This window comes from Sus scrofa, chromosome 4 (genome assembly GCF_000003025.6).
Source record: "Sus scrofa isolate TJ Tabasco breed Duroc chromosome 4, Sscrofa11.1, whole genome shotgun sequence".
NCBI lineage: Eukaryota > Metazoa > Chordata > Mammalia > Artiodactyla > Suidae > Sus > Sus scrofa.
In genome coordinates this window covers 101,307,495-101,319,031 of record NC_010446.5, presented here as the reverse complement: position 1 = coordinate 101,319,031, position 11,537 = coordinate 101,307,495, and the positions used below count along the sequence as shown (strand labels likewise).

The 11,537-nt window shown below is 39.6% G+C and overlaps 1 protein-coding gene across 1 annotated transcript; it reads right to left on the bottom strand.

The window, feature by feature from the left end:
- On the bottom strand, positions 2,058-4,322 carry ADAM30 (ADAM metallopeptidase domain 30). The gene has a single exon (XM_001926562.4). The coding sequence runs from the start codon at positions 4,320-4,322 to the stop codon at positions 2,139-2,141; it is 2,184 nt and encodes a 727-aa protein (XP_001926597.1). The 3' UTR covers positions 2,058-2,138.

The window sequence follows — 11,537 nt, the reverse complement described above, 5'->3', positions numbered from 1 at the left end:
TATATGTATATGTATATTATATATATTATATGTATATGTATATATATATACACACACATACACACATATCTATCACATATATATAAAAAGACCACATTGTACAATATGTGTGTACACAATGTATAAAAATATAATCATACTTTTCAATTATTACTCAATATGCAAGAGAAAAAATGGTTAAGACAATATATATTGTGTACACATAACCACAATTACATTTTCCAAAAAATTATTAGTACGTAAATATCCTTATAATTTAAAAATAAATCCTCCTCTCTAAATTCAATTTCCTGATATTCATATAATGCTTCCTTGAATAAAGTCATTACATATTAGTTATATAATCTAGAGCAAGTTATTTAACCACATTGTCCTCAATTTTTTTTCTGGAAAACAGGAAAATAACAACACCTACCACACAATTATTTTCAGGAGTCTGCACAGTAACACTTGTGAAGAGGTTAGAACGTTGCCTGGAACACAACGAACACACAATAAATGGTAACTACCATTATCAGTACTGCAGCTATAACTAAATGTCCTGGTTATTAAAGAACATTTTCTGATGATCAAGATTGATAAATGTTACAATTATGATTCTTAAGTGGAAAATGAAACAAAGCCTAAAAGGACAAAAAATCAGCATAACCCAGCCGAATCAAGACTTGCAGACTTCATTATCTAACAGGTCCGTGTATCGGATTGAGTTCCCTGGAACAAGGATAGCACCAAGGCCGCAGACTACATGGCTCAACAAAAGTGACCCCTGTCAATAAAAAACCAAGTGCTGCCTTGGGGGTTGGGGGCTGAGTCTTCCTTGATCAGAGCTCCCGATCACTCTGTTGGTAAATAAACCCTGCTTGCAATCTCATTGCTCCAGTCTCTGCCTCCTTCTTCCCTGCCCTTCTAACAATGATCATCACAAAGAAGTGGGTATCTTGAGTAAGAACAATTGTCAAATAGTCCAAGGGCACCACTCTTTGCACAAGTCGCCCACAACGTCTTCAGTTAGAAAATCCATGTGGCTAAGAAAAGAGGAGACTGGAGTGGCATACAGGGGACCTGCAGGGCTCCCTGGGGAGGAGGAGCCCTGGGAAGGGGAGGGCTCAGCAGGAGGGCTCCGCCCAGAACAAGACCAAAAGCACCTGGGCTGACCCAGGTCTGGGAAGACGACACCCTCCCTGGCCAAGAGGTGGGTACTGACTCCTCTAAAGGGGCTGCTGGATCCTGCTCTCCTCCCAGCCAAGGCACCAGGCAAAGGGGGAGGATATTTGGAGGCAGATATGGGTGCACTTGGGACGGAAGGCGTTCCTCACTCCCCTCTGCCCTACTTAAGGCTGTAACCAATCTAGGGCCAGATGCCCCCAGCACTCTTCACACAAGACTTGCCCCTGCAAGCAGAGACCCAGAGCACAGAATTCTGTGAAGATTCTTCCCCCAGGACACTGCCAGCTCTTGTCATTACTTGAAGGGCAATGCAGGAGTTAGGGGAGGTTTGAGTCCTTCACCCAACTGAGCTCAACCCAGACAAACTGAGGCAGAGATCACACGTCTAGGCAGCCACAGAGAACCACAGTGACCAGAACAGGGGACACTACTTAACTGAGGGACACCCCTTGGAAACTATCACCTTCTATGTATAAAATGTGGTGGTCCCCACGGTTTGGCATGGGGCAGAAGCACAGATGATTTCATTGACGACGTTGAGGGAGGCAGCGGGAGAGGCAGTCAATGGCTCCATGTGCTGGGAACTGAGAGACAGGACTCTCCCCGGAAATCCACTGTAATTCTGTAAAACTCATAACATTCTGAGCTTCAGTGTCTGGAAAGCCACTGGGGCATTCTTTTCAGGCTTCTCTGGAAAGCCACTGGGGCATTCTTTTCAGGCTCCCTAAAACTTGAACAGAAAGTAAGGAGCAAGTAAACTAAGAAAGGCACTGGTTTGTTTCCAAACTAAGAATATCTTTTATTTGCTGATTAAAAACCTCAAAAAATTGATTAAGGAAATGAAGGAGGAAGGGAAGAGCTGTTAGGATAAATGAGAAGCTTGTTTAATTTATGACCCTGTGTTATAGAGAGATTGCTTGATTACTTTTGTGTCTTCTTGACCTTTTTTTTTGCCTTGAATTGCTCCAGATTTAAGTGGTGGGGTTACTTTCTCTTTGGGTTTTAAAGTTTCCTATGATTTTCTTGAAAAACACAACAATCACTGAGATAATTAAGAAAATAAGGCGTACAAACATAAGGGACACAACCTGAACCGAGGTGGGTACCCCCTCTTTTAGTGGTCCTGGTGGCCCGCTATCAATGCTTCCTCCATACCCTAACTCCTCACACAACGGAGGGGACCAGCCATACATGCAGTGGCAGTTTTTGTTATTGTTACAAACGCCTCGGTGGTTGCACTTCTCAGGAAAACAGTCAAACTTCAGGACTGAGCTATTCACACAATTTCTATTAAAACATACGTTGTTCCTACCACAGGAAGTACCATCGCTTACCACACCCAGGTCAGGCAACCCCATAGGTACCATGGCTGGATGGTAGCCTATGCCCCAGCACTTGAGATTTTCATCGTGGAGATGAGTGGAAATTAAAATAGTATGATCTGGCATATCGGGGATAGTATTGACATTTATACACTGTATCCTGCCACATAATGCATTTCTCCTGTTACACTTTCTATATTCACGAACTCCTGAAATACCACAGTTCCCATACTGGTCACCTATTACATTAATAGCAACATAGCACTGAAGAGGAGCCTCTGTGGCATCAGGTCCAAATATTTTTTGGCACTGCATAAATCTGGATTGGCAAGCCTTGTTGAAACAATGGGCTTCATCCTTGCAAGGAGTTCCATCCTGCTTATAAGTGTCACTTGGGCAGAGTGCTGAGGTCCCATTGCAGTACTCTGCAAGGTCACATTCATTTTCTTCCAGCCTACATTTATATCCAGATGGACGAAATTGGCATTTATGACAGCAAAGCCCAATGCTACACTTAGCACCATGTTTGAATTTACAATCTGGTTGACAACAGTGGTCATTTTTACAGTCCTCTATTGAACCACAATCACATTCTTCGTCTTCTTCCACAATTTTGTTTCCGCATCTCTTAACTACATAACTTAGTTCTGGGATATTAGTTAGACACTTTGCTCCTGAATATACGTGTGCAAAAAAATGGGCATAACTACAATTACTAAACCCATATTGACCACTGCCCATGATGCAACTATGCCTTCCCTTACATTGGCAATATTCTTCATCATGGCGCATTCCCACACCATGGCCCAGTGCATGAGTGGACCAAGTGGCAGGTCCAAGAACATTTACATCTGGAAAAACACTTGTAGATCCAGCATGAAACTTAGTACATACATTTCCCAAGTACAGTGCGAGTGAATCAGAATAATTTCTTTTAAGGTACAGATGTATCCAGTCTACTGGAAACCGAGCATTTAGTACACTTGTTCTGTATACCATAAACTGGCCTAAAACTTGTTCTAACTTTGGATACGTAAGTCTTATTTTGTCTTCATCTGTCCATACTTCAACACCTGTTAGATGTATTCTCATACGGACATCTTGAAAGTAAGTGTCCATAATAGAAGACAGAAGAATGGCATCATTTATGACTCGAGAAAGATTGGAGTTTAAAAATATATATCTACTGTGATCAAAGACCAAGGCTAATTCCAAGTATTTTTGGTGCATATACGACTGAGAAAAGTCACTTATCCGGGCCACGTTCTTATGCTGGGCCATCTGCTTTAATGTTTCATCATCAGTTAAGCCGCAGATCTGATGGGGAAATTCCTCCTCTTTCTTCAGGAGATATATGACATGTTCAAAACTGGAAGAAGCCTTGAGGGGTTCGATTTGGTAATGACTGGCATCAATTTTCAATATGCCCCGCAGAACCCCCATGCAGGTACTTAAAGTAGCTTCAGAATCCTGATTTCCTTCAACCAAGCCCATATAGTTGCAGTTGCTGGGTATGTAAGGGTGATCCTCCCAGAGTCTCCCCAGTTCTGTGAAGGAGAAAACCTGCAGATTCCGGGGCAGTAGAAATCTCTTGGGCCACAGGTGGAGAACATGGCTCTTGCCTTTTACTTGCAGGAGGTAGGACACGTGCTTGGCTACACCCTGGACCCCTCCCCGGAAGCTCAGCTTCTTGGGGATGGTGATTTCATAGGAGTCAAAGTCCCACCCAGGGGGGAGATTTAAATCCTTGCCAAGGGAGTCAACAAGGAGCACCACCAGGACTAATGTGGGGAGCAAAGGGCCTTGGGAGAGGAAGGTCCTCACTGACCTCATGGCACAGCCTGTTCCCTAGGGAGTAGATCCCTGCAGCTGTGGCCCGGCGAGTCAGACTTGCAGGGACCGCCGCTAGAGGCGCGGGAGCAGGAAGGGCGGAGCTTCCTGAGGCCCTGCGAGGGAGCGACAGCCCTTGTCCCAGCTGGGTCAGGCTCAGCGTAGCTGATTTCCAAGGCAGGTGCACGCCCTGTCCAGCGCACCGGATTCGTTTTCTGGGCGGAGCCGTTGGGCGCATGGGGAAGAATCCGGGGAAGGTGCGCGAGCAGAGAATGAAAAGGCAGGCGATTTGCATGAGGGACGAAGAAGGGCAGAGAGCAGCTTGGGAGAAGGGAAAGGAATAAGGAATAAGAGGAACAAAAGAGGACTTGTGAAAGGCTCACTATTTCTTGTGCTCTTTCTTCTGTTTCTGTAGGCCTTAGGACCTTCAATGGGTTGAATCGGATCTTCTAAAGCCCACTGTGCCCACATCGCCATTTCTCCTTTCCCAGTTTTCACCTGAGCTCGCTTGCAGCCAAAGGAAAGAGCTCCTGAGCCAGCAAGAGCAGCCCTGCAGACTGAAAATCCTAGGAGACTCATGTCCCCACCCCCAGCGAGGGCAGCACCTGTATGCCACAAGTGAAACAGTGAGCCGAGTTGGGGACACACTGAATTTAGCAAAAGGAGGTCATAGTCACTTTAGTGGGAACTGCTGGAGGAACTGCTGTGGAGCCACATACCAGAAAGTTGTGATGTGGGTGGGGATTAGGAAGGGAGACCTCAAATCTTGAACACATCTTCAAGTAATTGGTTGCAAAAGAGAGAAGAAACAGGAAAGTTGCTGGATGGTCCACGAGTAGAAAGAGGGGTTGTCTGCTGGAAGGTTCCTGGCCATTCTCAAGCACTGGTTGGAAAGCCCCAGGAGAGAGCTCTGCTAAGTCTCCAGGAGAGGATGGGCGATCCCTTCAAAGGGGCCCCCCTCAAAATCAGGCAAAGGAGGAGGCCTGTGGACAGTGCAGATGACCTGGTGGGCAGGTAGGAGAAGATGTGAACTAGTTAGTGGACAGGAAGGGAGGGCCAGTCTGAAGGTTCAGGCTCCCAGGAAAGTCAGCTGCTTGAGGTGAGGGGCACTGGAGGTGAAAGAGGTGAAGAAGAGGGGAATTCAGGAGAGAACTGTCTGGTGACAAATGAAAAGTATCACCAAGTGTGTTGACATCACCAAGTTCAGGCCAGACCCAGAAATTACACTTTCCCCAGTCTGTAAATCAGGTTGATTTTTCTGCATGTGACCAGCAGCCTAAATTGGGAGGGCACTTGGAATCCATCTACTGTAACCATTCTATTTTATCATCATTTTCATTTCTACATGTTCTTCCTTTAGGCCATTGCATATTTCTTGATTAAAACACGAATTCAGCAACTCCTAATGCTATAATATTATCTCTGGGCTAAACTTTGTAGCATGTTTATTAACTAAAAGCTTTATGGAAATAACCTGCTTTGACATATTTCCCCTTTTTTACAAAAATGTGCATATATAGTGTAAAAGCTGGAAGTAACTCCGAGTTACATAGAGTAGAAAATGCAGGCCTCTTTTATCCGCAACCTGTGTATGTCTCCAATAAACTCCTCCCAACACTCAGACAGAAATCTGAGTGTTCTTTCTCCATTGTAGGATATGCCATTAAAATATAGAAAGTATGTCATATTTTAAAATTGTACATACTATTCCTATATTTCTGACAGTGCCATTTTTTTCAGTACACAATATACTGTAAATATTTTTCTAGGTTGTTGAAAATACTAGATATAGATCACTGCTACTATGTATGTGATACCTAATAATAGTATTCACAAAATTATTTATTAAACCATTTCCTTTATGTATGGATGATATAACCATTGTTTCAATTTTTTACATTTTTTGTTTCGATGTGTTTATGTTATGACAATTAATATAAGTATGCATTAAAATTATTTATTTATATGGAAATATACACATGTACACATACATGAACACACTGACCTTTTCTTTACTACTTCTGAAGGATTCCTAGAATTGTAATTGTTAGATCAAAGAAAAAGCAAGTGCTCAACTCAAAATCAAAAAAAATGAAACATACACTATAATTCTTAACTTTGTTTTCAAACTGTCTGTAAAGCAGCTTGTTCAAGAACACTTATTTTAAACATTGGAGTTAAAACAGCATACCATTAAATTTACCATCTTAACCATTTTAAAATACACATTTCTGCAGTGTGAAGTATATTCATATTTTTTTGTGCAACATATATCTAGAACTTTTCCCTCTTATAATACTGAAGCTTTATACCTAAAAATCACGAATTCTACCTCTTAACCCCTACTCGTGGAAACCATCTTTTGATGTCCTATTTCTCTGATTTTTATTACTTAAATATATAGACTATGAGTAGAATCACACAGTATTTGTCCTTTTGAGACTAGCTTATTTCACTTGGCATAGTATTCTTAAAATTTGTTCATGTTGGAACATGTGAAAAGTACTTTCTTCTTTTTTCACATGCATGCTCTTCTGTGTATATATATATATACCACACTTCCTTCGTCATCTCTCTGTTAGTGGACATTTGGGTTGCTTCAACCTCTTGACTGTAGTGAAAATGAGTGTGCAAATATCTCTTGGAGGTCCTCTTTAGGACATATACTCAGAAGTTCAATGGCTAGATATACAGTAATTCTGTTTTTCTCTTTCTGAGGACCTTCATATTCTTTTCCTTAGAGGCTGCATGATTTTACATTCCCACCAACAGTGCCCACAGGTTTCCACCTTCTCTGCATCCTCACCAACACTTATTTTGTGTACTTTGAATAGTAGCCATCCTGATGGGTTGAGGTGGTGTTTGATTTGCATTTCCCTGTTGATTATATTAAGAATCTTTCATATGCTTATTGGCCATTTGTATATCTTCTTTGGAGATAATTCTGTTATTAGTAATTCTGAATAGTAGCTATTCAGATCATTTGCCAATTTTTAAATCAAATTATTTAGTTTATAATTGCTGAGTTGAAGAATTGTCTTGTATATTCTGAATGTTACCCTCTATCAGATATATGATTTGCAATTATTTTCTCCCATTCTGTATATTGCCTTTTCACTCTCTTGACTATCTTTTGGTGAGCAGATTTAAAATTTGTTGTCTTTTTTTTAATCTCTTTTAAAATTTTGTCACCTCTGCTTTTGGTGTCCTATCCAAGAAGTCATTCCCAAATCCAGTGTCCTGAAGCTTTACCCCTATGTTTTATTCCAGAAATTTAATTGATTTTGTTCTTACAATTAGCTCTCTAATCCATTTTGAGTTAATTTTTGTATACGTGTAATGTAATAGTCCAGCCTTTCTCTTTTGTGTGTGGATATCCAGTTTCCCCACAACATTTGTTAGAGACTGCCTTCTCTTCACTGTGCAGTCTTGACATTCATTTTGAACATCATTTAACTCTATGTGAAAGGGTTTATCTCTGGGCTCTCAGTTGGATACCATTGGTCTATATATGTATCTTTATGCCAGTAGTAAACCATAATGACTATCAGTTATTATGTTTTAGCAATATTATACCATCCATTCCATGAACTTGGGCTGTCTTTCCATTCATTTGCAGCATCTTTGGGCCTTTTTTTTTTTTTTTTTTTTTTAGCAATGTTTGGTAGTTTTCTAAGTCTTTCACCTCCTTGGTTAAGAATATTCCTAAGTATTTTAAACTTTTTAAGGCTATCATATGATTAGATTTTATTTTTTTCCTTTTTTTTCTATGAATTTTATTGTATTTTTAGTTGTACAACCATCATCACAATCTAATTTTAAAACATTTCTATCCCAAACCCCCATTCTACCCCCCTCAACCTGCAACCTGTCTCCTTTGGTAACCATAAATTTTTCAGAGTCTGTGATTCTGTTTCTGTTCTGCAAATAAGTTCATTTGTATCCTTTTTTTTTTTTTTTTTTTTTTAGATTCTACATGTAAGTGATAGCATATGATGTTTGTGTCTCACAGTCTGAATAACCTCACTTAGCATGACAATTGCTAGGTCCATTCGTGTTGATGCAAATGCCATTATTTCATTCTTTTCTATGCCTGAACAATATTCCATTGTATATAGGTACCACATCTTTATCTACTCCTCTGTGGATGGACATTTAGGTTTCTTCCATGTCTTGGCTATTGTATACAGTGCTGCAACAAACACTGGGGTACACGTATCATTTAGAGTCATGTTTTTTTGTTTTTTTTTCTGGATACATGCCCAGGAGTAGGATTGCTGGGTCATAAAGTAGTTCTACTTTTAGTTTTTTTGAGGAATCTCAAGTTTTCCATAGTGGTTGCACCAATTTACATTCCCGCCAATGGTGTAAAAGGGTTCCCTTTTCTCTACACCCTCTCCAGCATTTATTGTTTGTAGACTTTTGATGTTGGTCATTCTGGCTGGTGTAAGATTGTACCTCATTGTAGGTTTGATTTGCATTTCTCTAATAAGTAGTGATGTTGAACATCTTTTCGTGTATGTTTTGGCCATCTGTATGTCTTCTTTGAAGAAATGTTTGTTTAGATCTTCTGCCCACTTTTTGATTTTTTTTTTTATATTGAGCTGCAGAAGTGTTTATGTATTTTGGAGATTAATCCCTTGTCAGTTGCTTCATTTGCAAAGATTTTCTCCCATTTTGTGGGTTGTCTTTTCATTTTGTTTAGGGTTTCCTTTGTTGTGCAAAATCTTTTATGTTTAAATAGTTCCTATTTGTTTATTTTTGTTTTTATTGTCATTACTCTAGGCGATGGATCTGAGAAGACACTGCTGCAGTTTATGTCGGAGAGTGTTGGACCCATGTTTTCCTCGAACAGTTTCATAGTATCTGGTCTTATACTTAGGTCTTTAATCCATTTTGAGTTTATTTTTGTGTATGGTATTAGAGAATGTTCTAATTTCATTCTTTTACATGTAGCTATCCATTTTTCCCCCGCACCATTTACTGAAGGGACTGTTTTTTCTCTGTTGTGTATTATTGCCTTCTTTGTCATAGATTAGTTGACCATAGGTATGTGGTTTTAATTCTGAGCTTTCTGTCCTGTTCAACCGATTTATATTTCTGTTCTTGTACCAGTGCCACACTCTTTTGATGACACTCCATCTTCCTAAGCCAATCATCTGTTGATTGGAACTTGGGTTGCTTCCATGCCTTCGCTATTATTAATAGTGAAGTTATCAACATTAGGCTCATGCATCTCTTTGAACTCTTGTTTCATTATTTCCAAACATATACCCAGGACTGGAATTGCTGGATCATACGGTAGGTCTATTTTTAGTTTACTGAGGAACCTACATACTATTTTCCATAGATGCTACACCAATTTATCTTCCCACAAATATTGCACAAGTGTTTCCTTTTTTCCACATCCTTTCCAACATTTGTTATTTGTAGATTTTTTGATGATAACCCTTCTGATAGATGTGAAGTGATAGCTTATTGTGTTTCTTTTTTCTTTTAAAGTCCACACCTGTGTCATATGGAATTTCCCAAGCTAGAGGTTGAAATCGGAGCTGCATCTGAGGCCTACACCACAGTCATGGGAATACCAGATCCAAGCCACATCTGTGATATATGCCATAGCTTTCAGCAATGCTGGGTCCTTAATCCACTGAATGAGGCCAGAGATCAAACCCATATCCTCACGGAGACATATCATGTCCTTAATCTGCTGAGATACAATGAGAACTCCTCATACTGTTTTAATTTGCATTTATCTAATAATTAGCACTGTTGGGCATCTTTTCATTTGCCTATTAGTCAACTGTATATATGCTTTGAAGAAATTTCTATTCGGGTTTTCTGCCAATTATTTTATTGTGTTGTTTATTCTTTGACATTGAGTTGTATAAGCTGTTTGTATATCTTGGGGTTTTTTTGCATTTTTTTAGAGTATAGTTGATTTACAGTGTTGTGTCAATTGCTGCTGTATAGCACAGTGACTGAGTCATACATGTATGTACATTCTTTCGGCAGCATCATTACAAATATTTTTTCTCATTTTGTAGACTGTCTTCTTGTGAACTGTGCAGAAGGCTGTAAGTTTAATTAGATTCTATTTGGTTATTTTGGCTTTCATTTCTTTTGCCTTAGGAGAAAATTTTCCCCCCAGATTGCTAAGATTTATATCAAAGAGTGATCTGCTTATGTTTTCTTCTAGGAGTTTTATGGTTTCAGTTCCTACCATAAAGACATCATGGGGGGGTCTTTCATTTTTTTATTGGATTATAGTTTTAAAGAGTCATATATTAAAAAATATATTGAGGAGTTCCCGTCGTGGCGCAGTGGTTAATGAATCCGACTAGGAACCATGAGGTTGCGGGTTCAGTCCCTGCCCTTGCTCAGTGGGTTAACGATCCGGCGTTGCCGTGAGCTGTGGTGTAGGTTGCAGACGTGGCTCGGATCCTGCGTTGCTGTGGCTCTGGCGTAGGCTGGCAGCTACAGCTCCGATTCGACCCCTAGCCTGGGAACCTCCATATGCCGCGGGAGCAGCCCAAAGAAATAGCAAAAAGACCAAAAATATATATATATATATATATATATATACATATATATATATATATATATATATATTGAGTCATTTAGATATAGCTATTATAATAATACTACCTCCATATGCTATGTATATGATAATGTTTATAAGTCCACATTTGGGTCTTTAATCCTTTTTGAGTTTGTTTTTATATATGGTATAACGTAATGTTCTAATCTTACTGTTTTGTGTGTAGCTGTTCATTTTGATTAATAACTTCAGATAGTTTGATTATGATGTGCCTCAGTGTAGGTCTATTTAGGTTAATCCTCATTAGAGGTTATTAAGCTACTTGAATTTGTATGTCTATTTCTCTCCTCAGATTTGGGACATCTTTGGCTTTGTTTCTTCAAATAGTTTCTCTGACCCGTCCTCTATTCCTCACCTCCTGGTAGTCCCATTTGTGTACGTTGTTTCAGTGCATCATATCCCCCAAGTATTTTAGACTCTCTTCATTTTTCTTCATTCTTTTGTCTTTTTCTTCTTCTATTTTACTAGCTATGAAAGTCTTATCTTTGAATTTTCTGATTCTTTCTTCTGCCCAGTTGAATTCTTCCCATGAATTTTCAGTTCAGGTATTATAAACTTCATTTCAAGAATTTCTTTTTCATGGTTTCTATCTCTTTGTTGATATTCTCATTCATTCA

Bases quoted from the DNA above. Each gene is read 5' to 3' on its own strand.
- ADAM30 (XM_001926562.4), bottom strand. From the start codon at position 4,322: ATGAGGTCAGTGAGGACCTTCCTCTCCCAAGGCCCTTTGCTCCCCACA.